Source organism: Gambusia affinis, linkage group LG20 (assembly GCF_019740435.1).
Source record: "Gambusia affinis linkage group LG20, SWU_Gaff_1.0, whole genome shotgun sequence".
NCBI lineage: Eukaryota > Metazoa > Chordata > Actinopteri > Cyprinodontiformes > Poeciliidae > Gambusia > Gambusia affinis.
This window is the reverse complement of record NC_057887.1, coordinates 7,969,453-7,989,911: the sequence shown is the minus strand read 5'-3', so window position 1 is coordinate 7,989,911 and position 20,459 is coordinate 7,969,453. Positions and strand designations below refer to the sequence as shown.

At 42.8% G+C, this 20,459-nt stretch overlaps 1 protein-coding gene across 5 annotated transcripts in view; it reads left to right on the top strand.

Moving 5' to 3' along the window:
• LOC122823197 (caskin-2-like) overlaps positions 1-20,450 on the top strand; it is a 62,930-nt gene extending 42,480 nt beyond the window's left edge. For 3 of the 5 annotated variants that reach the window (XM_044102577.1, XM_044102576.1, XM_044102579.1), the window contains 15 exons: positions 1,868-1,976; positions 2,079-2,187; positions 2,258-2,352; positions 4,783-4,900; positions 6,513-6,635; positions 9,863-9,940; positions 10,744-10,871; positions 11,320-11,383; positions 14,877-14,950; positions 15,038-15,148; positions 15,613-15,714; positions 15,844-15,982; positions 16,102-18,375; positions 18,452-18,689; positions 19,357-20,450. In XM_044102577.1, the coding sequence (XP_043958512.1) occupies positions 1,868-1,976; positions 2,079-2,187; positions 2,258-2,352; positions 4,783-4,900; positions 6,513-6,635; positions 9,863-9,940; positions 10,744-10,871; positions 11,320-11,383; positions 14,877-14,950; positions 15,038-15,148; positions 15,613-15,714; positions 15,844-15,982; positions 16,102-18,375; positions 18,452-18,689; positions 19,357-19,459 (3,865 nt within the window). In that variant the 3' untranslated portion in view covers positions 19,460-20,450. The remainder of the gene's footprint in view (positions 1-1,867; positions 1,977-2,078; positions 2,188-2,257; positions 2,353-4,782; positions 4,901-6,512; positions 6,636-9,862; positions 9,941-10,743; positions 10,872-11,319; positions 11,384-14,876; positions 14,951-15,037; positions 15,149-15,612; positions 15,715-15,843; positions 15,983-16,101; positions 18,376-18,451; positions 18,690-19,356) is intronic. The other 2 variants (XM_044102578.1, XM_044102580.1) reach the window with 2 other exon arrangements.
• The last annotated feature ends 9 nt before the right edge of the window (positions 20,451-20,459 follow it).

The following is a 20,459-nucleotide window of genomic DNA, read 5'->3' as shown; positions in this document are numbered from 1 at the left end:
TAAGCAGTGTCTGATTAACCTTTTTTTCTGCATTCTTTATCACTTCACATTGACTAAGCATTCCGTTTTTGAAAGCTGGGTGCCAGCCTTACACAATATACAACCCAGGAGTCTATTTTGTTGTTTATAATTGCCTCCACTAACTATGAAGAACAAGATCATGGTTTTCCTTGTTTTTTTGGAAGGAAATACCAACTATAGTTGGTGCTTAGGGTCAGTGGGTCTTGGGGTGCCGCAGACAGTGGGGTATGAGCAGGCCATGGATCACAGAGTTCAGTCTTGGCCTACTCCACATTCTGGTTGGTGTGCGGCTTGGGGCGTCCTCTTACTTCTGATGGGGCGTTGCCTCATGGGAGTCCTTGGTTCAGCAGGCGGACTGGTGACGGAGGTGGCTGATAGGAGGTACAGGTGGGGTAGAATAGGATTTAAGTCTAGAAGGGAGTTGAGGGATTTGAGGAGCTTTTTAGTTTTCAATTACCCTGAAATGAATTGACTGCATGCAAAAACATGAACGAGTTTAACAGTAAATAAAAACTTGGATCATTGTAAATCCTCTGCTATTTCTTTGTGGCAGTCTGATGTCACCTCATACCAAATCTAAAGCTGCACACCCTCATGTTCTGTTTTTCTCAGCTGACTTTACACTTTCTTTTTTAAACTTATGCTTGTTTGTGTGTAAATATGTCGGATATGTTTTCAGTTGGCCAAGTAACTCCACCCTGTCTGTTAGACACTCTGCCGATGGCTTTCATCCTTCTTAAATAAGCAAATGTTTTTGCAACACCATCTCCACTCTGACTCTCCTGAGAAGGAAAGTTCAGAAGCTGGGAATACAAACAGAAAACTATTCAGCACATAGGTTAAGAAATCACTTAGTTGAAGACAGATAGGAATTCCTAATCAGGGCTTTGCCACATTGATGGTCTCGTTGGATCACCTAATTGTTGTCAGCTTTCTACATCTGGTTAGAACCTAAGCTGAAAATGGAACTCCTTCAAAGATCCATTACACAGAGTGGTGTATTTAAAATGTTTATTTCTGTTAGTTTTGATGATTATGGTTTTCAACTAATGCAAATTTTTCAGTCAAGATTACTGTATTACAGAAGCTGCCTTGGATAGAGTACATAGTGCTGTATTCACTGCAAAGTCAAGTTGTATTGTAGAGTAAGATGCACAAGAAAAAAGGGATGGCCACAGTTTTGAGAGGCTTGTGAAGAAAAACTCACGCATCTTTTCCACAGGCGCAACTTAAACGTACAAATGCACCACAGTATGTATGTAACTGTAAAGACAGTTCAAGGTCTTTAAGCAACGTAATGCATCCGCCAGACAAGCTCAGTCAACAGAACAAGACATGCAGTTAATGTATGATAAAAAGAGGTTCCAGATTCTTTCAAGTTTGTGCCCAGCACCAGATAATGTCAGTCTGATCTCTATTTTCACTTGGTGGATCACTTCGTTGATCTAGTCTGTATGAGAAGGAGAAGCTGAAGACTTGCCATAACAAAATCAGCCTCCTGGCCAACAGAGTTAAGAATGCTGTAAAGTCTTTATGAGCCACAGATAGATTAAGCAAAGCTGATGGTACCGCAAATAATTCAGAGCATTTGAAACAATTTTTTTTCCCCTGTTACAGTGAACATGGTATGTTATGTCTGTCAATCAAGCATGGCACAGTATGGTATCCTGCAGTCAAACATAAAGTCCTTTAGCAAAACTTTAAAACCTGCCTCATCCTCCTTCTGCGTCTCTGCCAGCAGAATACCTACACGTGGACTTGAATGCGATGCTGTAAACGCCTGCAGCAGTCGAATGGACGATGTTTGCCTGCGGTCTCAGTGACCGTTTCTGATTTCGTTTCCCAGGTTGCTGCTTAAAGCCGGCATCGACATCAACAGAGCCACCAAAGCGGGGACCGCTCTGCATGAGGCCGCCCTCTACGGCAAGACAGAAGTAGTGCGGCTGCTGCTCGATGTAATGACCGTTAGAAGTCTCTGTCCACTTAACTTTGTGATTTGAAAAGGCAGACCGTTTGTCGTTCGGGAATAAAGTGGGTCTGACTTTGTTTGTGCGCAGGCAGGGATCAACGTGAACCTGCGCAACACGTACAACCAGACAGCTCTGGATATCGTCAACCAGTTCACCACTTCCACAGCCAGCAGAGACATCAAGCAGCTGCTTAGAGGTTTGTTTCTGCAAGGTGAACCTCCTGAGAAGTCGCGCAGGGGGAATCACTGTAGTTTTGGTCCTTGCAGAAGCGTCCAGTTCCCTCCAAGTCAGAGCAGTGAAGGACTACTGGAATCTCCACGACCCCACTGCGCTCAACCTGCGTGCTGGGGAGCTTATTATGGTGACTATTTTTGCATGTCTTCCTGTTGTGAAAACTGTCCCTGCGTAGTCGTCGCCTTGCAGCAATTTGCTTTCCCACGGCGGGTTAAAGCCGTAGCATGTTATTACATCATATTTGGGATACTTGCTGTGTTTTTGTGACCACCAGGGTGGGGCCAAAGTTGAATTTAAAAATAATTCTGTTGACTTTTTAACTTCCTCATCCCTCAGTATTAGACTTTAGGTTCCTTACAGCTCAGATTTCCTACATACGAGTGGTAGCAGAAAGTCATGACTAAAAGTTTAGACAGTGATAAAAACAGTGAGGCTTCAGTTTTTTGTTTTTTTTTGTAAACTTGTTTTTTCGTCATTGTGCCTTGTGATCAGATACCATCCATCCATCAATTTTCTAATCACCCTTTGTCCCTAATGGGGTCAGGAGGGTTGCTGGTGTCAGTCTCCAGCTAACGTTCCGGGCGAGAGGCGGGTTCACCCTGGACAGGTCACCAGTCTGTCGCAGGGCAACACAGAGACACACAACCATTCACACACACACTCGAACCTAGGGAGAATTTAGAGAGACCAATTAACCTGACAATTATATTTTTGGACTGTGGGAGGAAGCCGGAGAACCCGGAGAGAACCCACCATGCACAGGGAGAACATGCAAACTCCATGCAGAAAGACCCCCGGCCGGGAATCGAACCCAGGACCTTCTTGTTGCAAGGCAGCAGCTCTACCAAGTGCGCCTCTGTGCAGCCTGTGATCAGATACATATTAATCCATTTCAGAAAGTTTTTATTTTCATGAAAAGAGCAATGATTATTTCCAAAAAGCATGCAGGTGTCATCACTTTTTCCAAACCTATACCTCTTAGGAATATTGCAGCTGAAGAAACTTTTTTTTTTAATAATCAGAGACTATGACGTTTCAGGAGCAGCCAAGAGCATATTTCTCCCAAGAAAGTCCCTCCAGAATAAAGTTACTACAACTGCAGAGCTTTGTCAGCATCAACATAAAGTTGAAGACAAGAGGAGCAGCACATAAAGTCCAAGGAAAAAAATAAAAATAAAAAACTGTGAAATTGTGCAGGAAGTACAAAGATGTTAGTTTCTTTCAGAAATGCTCCTTATTACTCTTTGTGAAATATTTTTTTCTGAGAAAACAAACAAGAATGTGTGGTATCACAAGTTCTGACTTGTTCTTATAGGGAAGTGTTTTGATTCAATCTGTGTGTCAGTGAGAGATCTGGAAAATTGTACATAGAGAAGCAAAGGAGTGACAAGAGGTTTGGCTGGACCTTCTCGGCGAAGTATGTCAAAATCCTCCGTTTGTAAATCAAGTCAACAAAATATCCACGAAAACACTACAAAATATATTTGGTGTATCGCTGTGTTTTCTTAAAAAAACAAACACCTGAAGTTATTTTTTTTTGTTTGTTTTTAAAAAGCAGCTGGAGAAACAAACAAGCCAACAAACTGGAATCAACTCTGAGCACCAAAGAAGAAAAAAAAAAATCAGAATCTGGTCCAGAAGTTGAGATCCAACATTATCGAAAAGAATGGATGCCAATGTAATAAATAGGATAGGAAAGTCATAAAATTGCTTTAATTGTTCTTAAGTGTACAAGAGAATCACAAAAGAACTCAAATTGATGAAGCCACAAAACAGTGTGTGTGTCTCTGCCAAAACCTCCAGGCTCGTCTGTAATCAGGAGATTCTAGTGCCGGACAAATCAGAGTCCAGTAATTACAAAAGCAGCATTTTAAATAGTAGTGGTGAGTTATCTATGAACTTTGCTTTCTAACTCTGGACATGGTCTACCTTTTCTCCTGCTGCTCTGCTCTGTGTTCTTGTAATGGGGGTTGAAGGCCCGTGTTAGAACAGTTGTGCTGTTGGGATTTGTGTGGGATGTTTTGGGATAATTAAGTGAACTTTGAACAGGAGACCACAGCAGAAAGATGGGCTCAAACATGTCTAATTACCAGGTTGTTTCCCCTCCCCCACAACCTCTTACCAGGCCCCCACCTATATACAAAGACACTCACACACTCTTAACTCATGCATGTGTGTGTTTATCTGTTCTCGTTCTACGTATTTCGATACGCCACTCCCCCAGTCGTGTTTGAACTCGACTGCAGCCGCGGACTGCCATGTAGGTTTGTTTTTGTTCCTTCCAGGTATGTTGTTGGCACTCTTGATGAATAGATTGCGTTTTTGCCAGCTGACTGGCTTTCTCTTATTATCGCCTTAAGTGCTTTAGTGGAAGAATCAGATGTTAATTCGAGCTGATGCAGTGCTGGCAACGAATTGGATTTGCTTTAATCAATCGAGACGGGATATTTTGGCTCGTTCTTCTGTAATTTCTCTGTGAGCTGTTGTGCGACTAATGGCTGTTCTCAGAGGCAGACTTGTCTTCTAACAGAAGCGTGCTGTCATTTGTTGCCGCCAGGTCCTGGAGCAGCACTCAGACGGCCGCTGGAAAGGCCACATCCATGACAGTCAGCGGGGGACCGACAGGGTGGGCTTCTTCCCGCCTTCCGTGGTGGAGGTCCTCAGCAGGAGAGCAGGTAGACAAACATGTAGTGTGTACATGAATAAAGGTTGGGCATTTTGTAGATGTAATCCCAGTAGGGTTGAATTCAACAGTTTCAGTGCACCGCAAAAGTATTCATACATGAACATTTAAATGTAACAGCTGTCATGAAGATGAAGTTTTCACGAATGTTTACGACTATCGTCGTGAAGTGTCATTCGGTAAATAATGACACTTTTAATGCAAAAGTGTCAGCTGTGCATTATTCAGCTAATAATGACACTTTTAATGCAAAGTGTCATTAAAACTTGTATTAAAAGGCCATTAAAATTGTCACCTTTGCATTAAAAATGTCATTATTTACTGAATGACACTTCATAACAACAATTTTAAACATTCATGACAGCTCACATTTATGACTGTGTCATGTCAGTCTTATGCACATCCCGTCAAATAAAGTGTTACAGATTTTTTCCCCCCCTTTATCTTTCTTTTCTTAAAAAGAATTCTGACAGAAAATACTTTTTAAAACTTGCTTTTATTTCAATCATACTTCCTGGCTCTTGGTCTGAATACAAAGTCCAAATAAATAAAATGCTTGATAAACAACATGGTAGACCCTCGGCGGACTGATGTCACTCTCAGCTATGGAAACCCCACGAGTGCATTGGTGAAAAATAAAATCCAGATTTCCTGAATATTAACACTTCACAAACAAAAAATTTGATTAATCGATAAAATCACCTTAATTTGCATTCGACTCCCTTTAAAATCTAATGAAGCCAGTTGCGTTCAGAAGTAACCTAATTAATAACCAGACTTCACTTGCGTAATTCAATCTCAGTGCGACTCCGGCGGTTCCGTGGAGGCCTCAACACCAAATATGTTTCCTTAACAAGAACTCTGGGAAATTATTGAAAAATCTCAGATTACTTGTGGCAGCAAGTTATTCTATCTGTAAGGCCTCAAGTCATGTACATGAGAAATAACATTTGAGGTTTCATCCCGCTTGTAAATCAGCTCTTTTGATCTAAGTGACTGAAAGCAACGGGAGCCCTGTTCTTGTTTTGCTGCCGAGAAGCCACCGACATTCATAGGCTGAGAGGTCGAGCGACCGCAACAGACGCAGACGCACAGTTGCATACGCACGGGCCGAAGCGCTCCGACTCACACAGACATGCATTGATAGGATTACTGCTTCCCAGACTGCAAAGTGTCAGCTCAGTGCTAAAGCCCCCCGCAGTCTCTGCTTGGAGATTGTGTGTGCAGTCGCTGTGCATTCGTCGCTCACGCGTGAGGAGGGGAAGACATGAAAGTGCGACTCAGAAAAAGTCTTACAGGCACTTTGCATTTAGAGCGAACTCAGCTGAGTGTGTGAGTCCTGTGATGTTGGCGGTATCAGCACAAAAAGAGTCAGCGAGCTCTGTCTCTTTCTGTGCAACTTGTGATCTTACATTCCTATTCAGCGGCTTGTTATGTAACCCCAGAGAGGATTTGTCCTGGTTTATGCTGTTGCATATACATGAGGAAATATTCAAGCTCCAAACCTTTTCCCCCATGCACGCATTTGGTTCATACCCGATCCCTGCACGGAACGTATTTTTTGCATGCCCACCTCAACCTGCACGTGTCTCCCCTATCCCTAGGGGGCGCGCTCTCTCGCCAAGGCTCAATGCCATCCCAGAGACCACATCCTGCATCCAGACCTCCTCCATCAGGCCCCGCCCCTCAGACAGATGACTCATACATCCTGGGCTATGACCCCGCAGGTACACACACATATCAACAAGGTCTCCGAATGGGAGGGAGAATAATCAATAAACCTCAAGAAGGGGTCAGTTTGTTGCGTTTGCTGCGATATAATATGACAATCTACCCACATGAAATTAATAGGTATGTAGGATTACATGGGTATTAAGACTATTGGCCTTTAGTGTAGACAAAATTAAGTGTGGTGCAGTGTGTGTTTTTGGTAATAATATATCTATATTTTATAATACCTGACTGCCATAAGAAATAAACAGACACAAAATGATAGCATGAAATACAAACACCTGGTGAGGAAGAGAAATAACAAAATAGGCATGTGAGGTCAACAGTAAGGTTACTAAAGGTTAACAATAACCTTTTGTGACATATTTTTGAATTTAGTTGCATTTACAAAAATTGCATAAAGTTGCCCAGCATTTTGAGTAATTCCTTTCTTTCTGTGGGATTCAGATGTACTGTTTTGTTTTTTATTATCAAGGAACGGTCAGAAGATTTTTTGCTTTTATGCTTTTTCTTTGTTTTCTCAAAATTCATTCAGTTAAAATAACAAAACTCAATATAAAGTTTTATTATACACATGACAAGATATTTCAAGCTTTCCAACTTAAAATGTGGTATTTTATATCAGATCAATAAACAAAAAGGATTTTTATTACAGACATGTCAGCATGTTGAAAAGCACATCCGTGTACTATATATCATATATACTCAATGAAAGGGTTTCCCCAGAGTTTTAAAAGCCTGGCGGGCCACCAGGCTAAGAATGGTTTCTTTATATATTGTAGAGTTTTTTTATACACCGGTTTTTGTAACCACTGCAGATCTTTACTGGTCTACATGTTAAGAACGACAGCAAATAAAGTGACAAGTCACAAATAAAGGATCAACAAATTTTAGACACTTTAATTAGGACGAAATGCCTGAAACAGTTTTTTGTGTCTTTTTTAAGACTTTACAGAAAAAGACCGGTGTTTAGGTATTGCTAATAATATCTTCTGTTAACACAAAATGATCTAGTCATATTTTCAAATTTTCTGTCAACTAACAAATTCTTAAGTCCAAAACTTGGTGGGCTGCACAATGACTGGTGCTCATACCACCAGGCTTAGCAGGTTTTCTGTAGGAAACCCTTCATTGCTGTATATATAATTTTTATACTGTTGGAGCTCCTTTCACATGAATTACTGGCTAAGTAACTGATTTCCATGTCCTGGATACATCAGAGGGTGGTGGCTTTAAACACTCTGACTCCAGCTGCAGTCTACACACTGAAAGACTCTCCTAACTAAGTTTACTTTGCTTCCCAGACCTCTCAAAACTTGTGTACCTTTTTTTTGCAACTCACTGTTTCCTTACACACAACTTTCCATTATCATGCGTATGTGCAGACCTCTGATTACAACCAGCTGCTTTAGCAATTAACTATTGAGACTTACCATCCTTGTGGCAGATCTCAGTGTCTCCTTAAGTAAGACCACGGGGGTCTTTCACGCATGGGAGAGCTCCGAGATTTAGTGGCTCAGTTTTTCCCAGGGTAGGTCATTACATCTTCATAACGCAGCAAATAAATTTTTATTGGTCTGATGTAATGTTGCGATCCGCAGTGAAAATGAATTTAAGGTTTTATGGGCCGCATTCCACAATCATCTAATGAAACTTTTTAAAACTTGAATACTGGAGCAAAAAAAAAAGTCAAATATGAACTTACAAGTATGAAACTGTAAGCTCCATCCAGGTCAGTTTTCTCTCATTACATAAAGTAAATCATATATTTAAAGACTACGGTACTTTTGAGTTGATTGTGAGTAGATTGTACCTGATTACTCTAGAGCAGGGGTGTCAAACTCCAGTCCTCGAGGGCTGCTGTCCTGCAACTTTTAGATGTGCCTCTGCTGCTCCACACCTGAATAGAATAATTAGGTCATTAACAAGGCTCTGGAGAACTGATCTACACTAGGAAGAGGTAATTAAGCCGTTTCCTTCCAGTGTTTTGTACCTGTGACACATCTAAAAACTGCAGGACTGCGGCCCTTGAGGTCTGGAGTTTGACACCTGAGCTCTAGAGGCAAAGGCAGGAGTAACCAGGACAACAAAAAGAAACAAAAACAAGCCAGATACAATTTTCTCCTTTTCAAGTTCTGGGCATTTTGGACCAAATGCTTTTTGGTTTACTTTACACATACTTAGGCCACAATGAGTGTAAAAAGGTTTGCTATAGAAAACCTCAGAAAATAATGTATGATCAATTTAAATTCACACTAAAACTTAAAATTTTTACACCAATTTATGTCCACAATTAATTAAAATCATCATCATCATCATCATCAATCACTTTATTTATGGTAAATTGTTCACATTAAACACAAGAAACAACAAAAGAAAAAGGAAAGAACAACAATACACAAATCCAAAGTTTACCAAAAAAAAAGGAACATTCAGTTCATTCCAGTTTCACACCGATAACTGAAACACATCTAGACTTTATCTGACTTTTCTCTTTTGCACATTCAAATATAAACAAACCTCGCAAATTATATTTATTCTCTCTTAGCTTAAATAGTTTCTGAATACCAGAAGGAAGGCTTTTATTCAATGCTTTATACATTATTTCCAGTATTTTTATATAAACAATGTCTTTAAATTTTAATGTATTACTTTGAATAAAGAGTTTATCAGTTGGTAAATGGGGCACTTCTTGAAAATACAAACTGATACACGGTGGCTAAGTACACGAGTGCAAAAACAAAGACCTTACAAATTTAATACCAATGACAGAGACGCAAAAAACCTCCAGAAACACAAAACCTACATTCACCCTCTCGCATTCAGGAATGCACACACATTTATACATCGATATACACACAGATCGTTAGGCAACAAGGAGTTAAGTGCCTTGCCAGAAATACATCAACATGTGATGGGAAGAAGCTGGACTTGAACCTCCAACCTTCCAACTGCAAGACAACTACTCTACCCAGTACCTACTGTCACCTTATAAAATGATATCAGATCTGCAAGAACCATCCAAACGCTCTTTGCTTTAAAACTTTTCCTTGCTTTTACGACAGAAGCTGTTTTACATGTCTCTGTCCACCGGTCTCCAGTCCCTCTTCCCTCCCTAACTCGGCCCTCCTGGTGACCAGTGGCAACTCCATAGGTCCAGCTCCTCCCCTGCAAGACGCAGGGCGTGCACGTAGCGTGTGTCTAAAGTGTGTGTGTTTGTTAGGTGCTTCACCGGCCAGTCAGTTCTCAGCCCCAGCAACCCCCCCTCAGGACATTTGGGTCCTAAGGAGCTCTCCCACTGGTAAGAGTGTGTGGCCCCCCAAACAACTGTCAACACATTCCCATCTAACGCCTCAAACTGCCCAACCTCCTAACCCGGTGTGAACCTTCAGACATCCACCAGTCCCAGCATTTAACCAGACTTATGAACCAGCTTCCTTCTGTGTGTAACACTTTCAATCCCAACGTCCTGGCCTTACGTTAACCATCCCGCAAATCCCTGGCTCCCGTCTGTCCCAGTAATCCTCTAACCATGACCAGAATTGTCTTGCAGGAGAACGTAATGGTAAGTGGTCAACGGGTGTTGTGTCTGATTTGTTTCCCTGGCCATTTAGTGATTCATTGCTGATTAATACTTAAAAAATAATCTGGATTTTCGGATTAATAAAACCAGTTGCTATAATTCGGTCTCCCATTGAAGGTCAACGGTTGTTTGGAATGGTTTGCATCCTGACTTGCCGAATCACTGTGTGTAGGTATCTACAGTGAAAAGCGTGTTTCCCTTACAATGCTTTTATAGTATATGTTTAAAATTTCTAATAATTTTTTGAGACAGAAATGTTGAGAGATGTCGGAAAAACAGCTACAGCTGAAGCAGCGCAAACTGGAGAAGATTTCTGTGTAATAAAGACCTTTTAAGAAGAAATACTTTATCACCACTTTTGATTTTTCAGCTTTCATCCCGAGCATTTTCTCGCCAGCAGGACTTGACATGTGAAAATAATTTATAAGAAACCTTCTCTTAGTTCGTCAGAGCTCACATTTTTTCCCCAGCTTTTACTTTACACTTAGATCATTTTGCCTTGTTGCATCGTCTTTCGTCAGGCGACAGGAACAGCGTTGGTAGCACAGGCAGTGTGGGCAGCAGCCGCAGCGCCGGCAGCGGCCAGAGCTCAGAGAGCGGCCGCAAGCAGAACGGGACTCACATCCGCCACCATGCTGACGCTGGCAAGGTGAGGCGGAAACCTTTCTGTCTTTCTTCTGCTACACAGTATTTAAAAGTAGGGCTGCACAGATGGTAGAGCTGCTGCCTTGCACCAAGAAGGTCCTGGGTTCGATTCCCGGCCCGGGGTCTTTCTGCATGAAATTTGCATGTTCTCCCAGTGCATGCGTGGGTTCTCTCCGGGTTCTCCGGCTTCCTCCCACAGTCCAAAAACATGACTGTCAGGTTAATTGGTCTCTCTAAATTCTCCCTAGGTGTGAGTGTGTTGTGTGCATGGTTGTGTGTCTTGTGTTGCCCTGAGACAGACTGGCGACCTGTCCAGGGTGAACCCCGCCTCTCACCCGGAATGTAGCTGGAGAGGAACCAGCAACCCTCCTGACCCCATTAGGGATGAAGGGTGGATGGATGGATGAAAACTAAAGTGGCCAAGACGTTCAGTGACATCCTTGTGTGTGCAGGTGGCTCCCTCTGCAGGTGAAACTAGAGAACAGGTCCACAGCACAGCAGCTGACCAAAGAAATGGTGAGTAGCACACTTGTTTTCCTCCTCTCAGTATGGATTTAGACTTTGAATCTGAAAAATTATTTTCTTTCATTTTCTGAGGTGAAATGAACTCTTAATTAACTTCTTGAAATTTTTGATTTTTCCCATTGGTTTTGTTTTATTCTGAAAGAATAAGCTGAATTATTGGAGTCTCTAACAGTTCAATCCTCTTTTCTGACTCCCATTAAACATAAAAAAACCCCAACTACAAATAAACTCCCTTTCTTGAACAAAAGAGGCCATTGCAAACTTGAGTTCAGTTGTTTTGAAAACAATGTATGTGTCTGCTTTGTAGGTCAGTTACGAGATCAGAACATTTGTTCCTGTACACAAAAAACTGAGCAAAAACAGAAATACCTAACATGACACAAACTCTGCCTGTAAACTCCTTACAATATTTTTTGATCAGCTTTTCTTATTACAAAACTACTGCAGTCACTGATCTATGTTTCATATGAATTTACAGAATTAGTCTGTAAAGTATACAGACAAATTCCTGACCCTTTCAAATAAATATAAAAAAATATGACATAAAAATTATCTATTTTTTTTGACATTTTGTGATGCATTCAAGGCCTTTGGTTTGTTTATTACTTTTAAAAAATAATTTTTCTGCATAAAACCTTTAATGAGGAGCTTTAGCCTATTTTCACTGTGACATACCGTTTTTAGAAAACTACTTTACTTTTGAAATCTCCAATAAAAACACTCCTCCTTGTCTCAATCGCAAAAATGCAAGAACAAAAGCTAGGTAAACTTAACTGAAAAGAGTGCTTGGACCACGATGTAAGGCAAATGTGATTGTTAATACATTCATATCCGCGGATAATATGATTTCTACACCTCAAGGATCTCTTGGTTTTCTTCTACCTCAGGAATGTGACCACAATACACAGGAGCGCGGTCAGCTGTTGTTACTGTCAGTCGGAAAGGAAATGAAACCGAGGGAATAAAGTCTTACCTCAGCTCACGTCTAAAACCTATAAAATCATCTTATTCTCTCAGCCTGCAAACGTTACATAACTCTCCGCGGAAAGATTGGGAAAAAATGCTGTGCCATCGCCAGAGTTCGCTGGGTTGGAGTCAAGCCTCTTTGCAAAACGTTCAGGTGTTTCACTTTGAAGCCGGGGAGGATTTCCGTCGACCGACGACTGAGAAGCCAGGAGGGTAAAGTGAGGGAGCAGGGAGATGAGGAGTGGGAGGGAGGGATCGGAGATAAGAGACAGGAGCTAAAAGCAGCGGGAGCAAAATATATCCGTCTGATGAAGGAGAAGGAGGGCAAAAGTGAGGGAGGGAATCAAGCAACAAAGTTAGTTTACAGAAATGGCTGTGCAGCAGAAGCAAGGATGAAGAGCCAGGCAGCAGGGGTGTTGCAGCTTTCTGTTCTCCTCAAGGGTAAGGAGTCAGATTTGGACTTAACGCGATCTCTGATTCTGTTATTCCTTTCAACTCAGGTTGTGCATGAGCGGAAAAAGAAGTAACTGGTGTTAGATGGTCCTAGAAGACAAATAAACATCAAAACAAAGGGGGAAAAAATACAATGTGGCATAGAGCAAGCATGATGGTTTTGTTTGTCTCGTTCATGCTTACAAAAACTCAGTTTTAGTTAGTTTTTGTGGAGAGTAAAAACTAAGGAGGACATTTTGACTCAATCTAAAGGCCAATTCTATGTTCTGTAGGTGCTGTTTAACCGCCCTGTGTGGTCAGGGGCCCTGACCCACCTACCAAAGCAAAGAAAACCACCCAAAAAGCATTAACTCTTTGCCATAGGTCATTTTAGCTTCTTCTCTGATTAATTATTTCCTTGCTCATTCTGTCCTGGTAAGTTTTGAGTTATGTCATACTATTGTCGCGATTTGAGTTCTTTGTGTGTTTATTTTGAGTTTCTGTGTCTTTGAGTCGCTGTGCTTTCCTGTCCTCCCTTTGATCGTTCCCAGGTGTGTCCCGTTCACTGATTACCTCTTGTGTATTTAGTGTCACCTGTGTCTCTGTCGGGTCCTTGTCAGACACGTTCCCAGTCCTTTGTCTGCTGTCCAACCGTGAACCAGTCGCTACCTGTGTTGAGCCCTTGTTTTCCCGCTCAGCAGTGCTGCCTGGGTTTTGGACCTTTTGAGAGTGTTTTTGTGTCACATTTTCATCATTAAATTATCATTATTAGCCTCTACCTGGGTCTACTGCCTCACCACCTACATCACAACTCATGACAGCTTTCCTTTTTTTTTTTTTTTTTTTGGTCATAAACCGAACAATACTTTATGAAGACGTTCAAAGCTTAGGCTGTTGTTTTACGCCCTAACTCTGCTCTACACTTCTAACCAACTTCATTTCTGACCCTGCCTGCTCTTTTCCTTGGTCGTCACGGTGCCGTTTGTTCACTGACGTTCGCTAACGCACCTCATACAAAACAGTTGCGTTTATACAAAGGTTAACTCGTGGTGAACTCTCTTTGTTGATTAGGTGACATCTGAAGACAGTTAGTTATGCCGATAACAAGAACACAGCACAGATAGTGGCATATATTTAATCTGATTTTCATTTTTCTGGGAAGTAAAAATAGCTGCAGAAGAAGTTTGCTAATTGGTTGCACCTGCAGAACTTGATGAGCGTGTTTGCGGCTGCGTATTGGCGCTATTTGCTTTGGGAGTCAGACGGTGAAAAAAAGCAGGCAAGTGCAAATATTGAGCTAAGCTCAATGTTGGTGGATCCAGACCGCAGTCTTTTGTGAATGAAGAATACAGTATAACGTTGGAAGGATAATTTATTTCAGGAACTTCAACACTAAATGACACTCATGCAGATTATTTACACACAGATGGATATTTTAAAGACTCTATTTCCGCTAATTTTGACAATTTTTCACTTAGATGTAAAGAAAATATGACATTTAACGTTAGAAAATCACACCAGACCAATGAAAAAAAAACTTGGGCCTAATTAAACATATGTTATTTCAAAAGGTACTTGTAATCCGACAAATTGGCGTCATCTGAACACATATTGTACTTTGCTGACTATGGCTACGTATGTTGGGAATATTGCTGTGTTGTTAGTCCAAACTATGAACGTGGATCCCGGCAGGTGAGCTGACTAATTAAAAACAGAATAAACCGTGGAATGATTAAACCTGAACGGGTTGACCTCACACCACAACAAGAGCTAAAAGTGAGAAAATTGCCAGGAAAGGGTGCATTCCTCAGACATTTGTGGTAATGTGTGAGGAGTTTCCTTAGATCAGATAAGATGCCTTTACACACCTGGAAAGACCTAACAGCTCTTAGCAGCTTTGCTTAAATCAACTCAAACGGATCACTTCTTGTCTTTAGCAATTCAACTGCAATGCAGACAACACACTAAACAAATTTGAGTCTTTTGCTATGATGGATTTTTTTCTTCCTCTTGTCTTTTTGTAGTCTCTTTAGTTGAACCTGGCAATATTTGTCACCCCCCAGGATTGATGATGTGTGTTTTGTAGGTGGTTCTCGCCGACAGGCCAACAGCACTCCTCAGAAAGGCTTCATCAGACCAGAACAGCTTCTGGAGGGCAAGGTGACATTTGACTCCTTTTTACTGTGTCTTTGTTTAAAAAAAAGAAAAAAAAAAAGCAGCAGAATCGTTGCCTTTGTGCGCCATTAGGACTCTGAAGCCATCTACCAGTGGTTGTGTGAGTTCCAGTTGGAGCAGTACACTTCCAACTTCATCAGAGCGGGATACGATGTACCTACCATCAGCAGGATGACTCCTGAGGTGGGCTAACGTTTCAGTTTCATAGGTTACCGTCAACCCTTTTTGCTAATAGTAATTACTGCTTTGGAAAAAAAAAATTTGATTCGTCAGGTCCCTGGTGAGGTGCTGGAATTAAAATGAAACAGGATAAGTGCGAAAAGTGATAGATATGTTGAAGTGACTAGCTTAGCAATCCGTTTAGGGTTCTAGTAATGGTGGCTAATAACACATGTAGCAAGACTCATATGTTACCATTGCTACTTACAAATTCTATAATTCATTCATTTCTGCTGTATACATTCTTACTCGCTTTACTTAAATCCTTACTTCATGTCAGGTAATCCATTTTTATTCCATTGCAATTGACGAGAACAAAAAACAGTAAATGAATGTCAACAAAAGAGGAAGATGTCTGCAACTTACCAGGTACGCATTCTTTTCGCTGTAACATCCATCTACTTTTTTTTTTCCAAATTGGACCTCAGGATCTCACTGCTATTGGCGTGACCAAGCCGGGCCACAGAAAGAAGATCTCATCAGAGATTAGCAAGCTGAGCATCCCTGAATGGCTGCCAGATTACATTCCCGTGAGAAATATATATATATTTTAACACAAATCTTCACCGCTCTCTGCTGTATTTTCTTTACGATTCAGTGTAATATATTGAGTCTTTTTCTCTCTTTCTGCTGCTCCCTCTGTGTGTTTGTTGATGTAGTCGGACTTGGGGGAGTGGCTAAGCGTGATTGGGCTGCCTCAGTACCAAAAGAGATTGTGTGACAATGGCTACGACTCCATTGCGATCGTGAAGGACATCACCTGGGAGGACCTACAAGAAATAGGAATCACCAAACTGGGTGAGAAAATGAATCAGATTTCTTTCATTTTTTTCACCATGACTGAAATAATCCTCCTTTTAGCTAAGCTCAGCATTAGAAAAATCATCAATGTTAAAGAATGTCTCTCTCCACCTCAGGTCATCAGAAAAAGCTAATGTTGGCTGTGAAACGACTCTGTGACCTCCAGCGCTCTCGTAATCAAGTTGATAAGACAGGAGAGGGAACTCTCAGGAGAAAGCCACAGGCTGCGCTAGAGCTGGTGGCTATCGAAAACACACCAACGCACATCGTCCACTCTCATGGACACTCTGATGCCCCATCTGAAAACTGCTGCCCTTCCCCTCGCACCCCCAGGGCTCTCCTCTCCTTTCAGGACTGCGAGCTGAGTGCAGAGCTGCAGAGCGCTATGAAGGGCAAGGTGGGAGGATCGGCGTCAGAGGCTTTCGGCATGAGAGGAGTGCCCCCCTCTGCTGTTATAGCTGCCATGTCTGTCAGTCAAGAAAGCATAAGCAGGCGTTCGCGGGGCTCAGGGAGGTCGGGAAATTCAAATTCGGGAAATTCCCATGATCACCAAACGACACCGTGTTCTAGCAGAACGTCTAGTAGGCCTGAGGAGAAACTGGGTACGGGGGGAGTGGAGGAGGCCAAGAACAGCCAAAGCAGCCCTGGCGATAGAAGTAAGCAGATGTCTGCTGAGATGTGGGACCATCAGAGTTGGGCTGGTGTCCCAGAGGAACACCCTTTCTCCACCATAACTCCTCCGCTAACCCCGAGCAAGATGCCCCGCTTTGCTTGCCCCGCAGTTCCGCCCAAGTCCAAACACCTGCAGTCCCCCAACCGCCTCTATCAACCTAAGTACCTCCCCCACCACCAGCCTCCCTCTTCTCCATCATCGCCATCCCCACAACCCTCTCCCACAAAGAAGTACTTCAATCACCTGCAGGCTCAAGCAGGAGCTATCAACTGCCCTCCACGAGTACTTTCTAAACCCCTGCCTGGAGCCATCCCCGTGCTTAGACCCCCACCCACACAGGTCCAAGGGGACGACACTCAGAGAGGGTCACAAAATAAGCGCAGCCAAAGTTTGACTCGCTACGCTCTGTCCGACGGAGAGCCAGATGAAGACGATGACCTCCCTCTTCCCTCTTCCTCAGCTTCTTCCATAACCATGCCACCCTACGCCACGCTGTCTCGCAGGCCGGGACGTGCCTCCGGACCCCAACGTCAAGTCAACCGCAGCCACTCCTTCGCTGTGCGCTCTCGACACAAAGGTCCGCCTCCACCGCCACCCAAGCGGATGAGCTCAGTGAGTGGCAGTCCCACAAGACAGAATAGCGAGTCAGCCAGCAAGGCGGCAGAGCCAGAGTTGAAGGCTGGGGTGGAGACAGATAGTGCAGGCAGTGTGAGGAGCATCGCTGCCAAGCTAGAAGGCAGCAGCAGTTGCAGCAGCCCATCGAGGAGGATAGACATACCACCGACCTGTGTTCATGTTTCACCTGTTCTGAGCCCAGTTTCCTCACCAATCTCTTATGGGTTACCATCGCATATTATTCTACAGCATTCCAAACCTGTCCCTGCTTTGGGTTTGGGAGGTTTAAGGAGGGTAGGAAGTGAGAGGACAGAAAGCAATACTGACAGACTCAGAGGTGGAAGTACAGAGGAAATGATTGAAGAGAAACTGAAAGCAAGAAAAAGTGATAAACTATCAAGGAGTTCTGTGTCACCAAAGACCAATTCTGGGAACCATCTACCTTTCGCCGAAGAAGGCAACCTTACTATCAAACAACGACCCAGGATAGCCATTGTTACCCAGGCAGACACAGACACTAGGTCTCCAACAGACGGTCCAGTTCAGACCCAAAACAGCTTGGAGCCTCCGGAGTTCAACCTGAAAGAGTCTGATACTGTAAAAAGACGGCACAAACCCAAAGACAAAGGTGCTTCCACACCAGAAGAGGCTACTACTCCCAACCAAGAGGAAAACCACCTGCTGGTTACCAGTCCACACACACATGTTGAAGTCAGAGGTGTAAATAAAGGAGAGGCAGAGACACCAGGGAATGTTTTCCTTAGAGTTGGCTCTGTGGGCAAAGGGTCAAAACCTACTGTGTCCTCAAAACCTTCCACTCCTCTAAAACAAACTCCTAACGGCAGTCTAGTGAGCCCTCAAAAAATCGATCTGACGGCTCAGGTTACCGCGCAAACAGCCATTCCAGATTTGACCAATGTGCAGATACACACTGTCTCTCCAAAACTGAGCGGCAGCTTTCACATTCAGACAAGCATGCAGAGCCCTAAGCCCGTTACGCATTTACAGACAGTTGGGTCCAAGCCGGACTGTCCGCAGAAAGCCACTGCTCCGCCTGCATCAAGGTTCTCCCCGTCCAACGCAACACCCATTTCAACAGGAGGTAACTGTCAAACTTCTGTTGCATTTTTACAGCTTGAGTATTTTGGATGTAACAGTAGAACATCTTGTTTCCTCAGGAACAAATCTCCAGATAATCCAAAGCGTCTGTTTTCCTGCTCCATCCTCCATGACACTGAGTTCCTACTCCCCTAACTCGGCCTCGTCAGGTCAGTCAAGGAAATCGGGGGGATCTCTGTCTGGTGTAGCAGGTCTGGAGGTTCTGGCCCAGAAGAGACTGGAACAAACCAGTACGTCACTAGAGGCTGCTCTCAAAGTGGTGGAAAACGAACTCGCACATGGCAGCACTGTGGATGGGTAAGAAGGTTCAGTTTCTGTACTGGGTTGCAGCTAATGTGAGAGGACATAGACAGGCTCAAGATTTTTCATCAAAATTTGATCTAAAGCTAATAAGACTCCATTTAGGTGTGGATCTGAACCAAGGTCCGCCATTTGGATACTTGGAGTCTCAAAAATACGGGCATGCTCTTCCAAGCAGAACTTTCTTGAAAGAGCTTTTCTGAACTCAGTCAGTCATGAACAATGTAGGTACAAGCACTAGTTGTTCGAGCTGCTACATTATGTTGACCTACATTCCTGTCTTCAAAGGCCATTTGTACGCTACTTCTTGAGGCCTTGGGAGTTGAAACTCAGATCAAACTAACAAAGTTCCAGTTAAAATTCTGAAAACCACTGGGAGTTGGGAGTCTGTTTCTGCATTAGTATCAATGACAAAATTTACATACCTGAGATTTTCTTTTTCAGGTACAATTAAGCCCAATGTCTCCAAATTGCGTCATACCCAAATTTCTAATGTCTTGTATTTTCTATTAAACAAATGAACAATATCCACCTGTTCTAGCATCCTGGAGAACAAAAAAAAAAAAATTTTACTTGAACTACTGTCACTTTGAAGTCAGGTAATGTTAGACAGTGAGACATTTTATAAGTAAATCTTCCTGACAGTCTGCTGCCTGTTTCCTAGCTGCAGTAGCAGCAGTTCGGTGAAGGCAGCTGGGAATATTCTTGACGACATCGGCAACATGTTTGACGACCTGGCGGACCAGCTGGATGCCATGTTGGAGTGACGCCATGTTGGAGTGACGCCATGTTGGAGTGACTCCATGTTGGAGTGACGCCATGTTGGAGTGACGCCATGTTGGAGTGACGCCATGTTGGAGTGACGCCCTGGTCTACCTGCTTCTTCCAAAACCAGCCACAGACGAAACGGCTGAAACTCTGTACCTGTGGTGCACCTTGGACATTCAGATTCCTCTTCCTCAGGCCCTCTGGATGGATCAGTGAGGGGCCCATCTGTGGATTTTCCACCACAATATTGTCCTGTTTCTTTTTTTTTTTTTCCTTTTTAATTTTAAACCCAAGCACTTGGCCTCAGGATACACACATCTGGGAATGTTCCTGGATGGACAACAAACAGTAGCATGAAAGATCAGCCTGTAGATTTCTGCTCGGTGTGCGATGACTTGAGGCAAGAGCTGGTCCATCGTACATGTAAATACAGAGAAAAATCTGATGGTGGCGCTCTGTCACATCTCTCTCTATATGGAATATTTTAACCTAGAGTTATATTTATACTGGTAATGTTTTCTTTTTTTTGAACAATAATGACTGAATTAGTGTACATAGTTATATGTATATTTTGCAGCTTTATGCCAGTAACAAGTTCGATGTATTGAAAAAAAAGCTACTTTCAACATGTTTTCACCAAACTGTCAGTGAACAAATCACTGGACTTCTCTGAACTGACAGCTGGGATTAGTCACAGCTCGCTTCAGGGTGCTAAGACGAGAACGCGCTGCTAACCAGCAGCTTCCAAAGAAACGGGTAACACCCGTGTGTTACTTCTTCTTACATTTCAGCAGAGGTCAGCGTGTTTCTTGGCAGGCAGGGGATGTTCTGCGTTTAACAAAAACAGCACACTGTGGGAGTCTGTGAACCTCCCACAGTGTGGATTGTGACTAAATTATTTTAATAGAGAAAAACGTTTTGCTTTCTTATAAGTAAGATGTTCAGTGTTGTGTACGCTGAGATTTTTCCGAGTAAAATAGTTTCCTCAAACTGATGTGC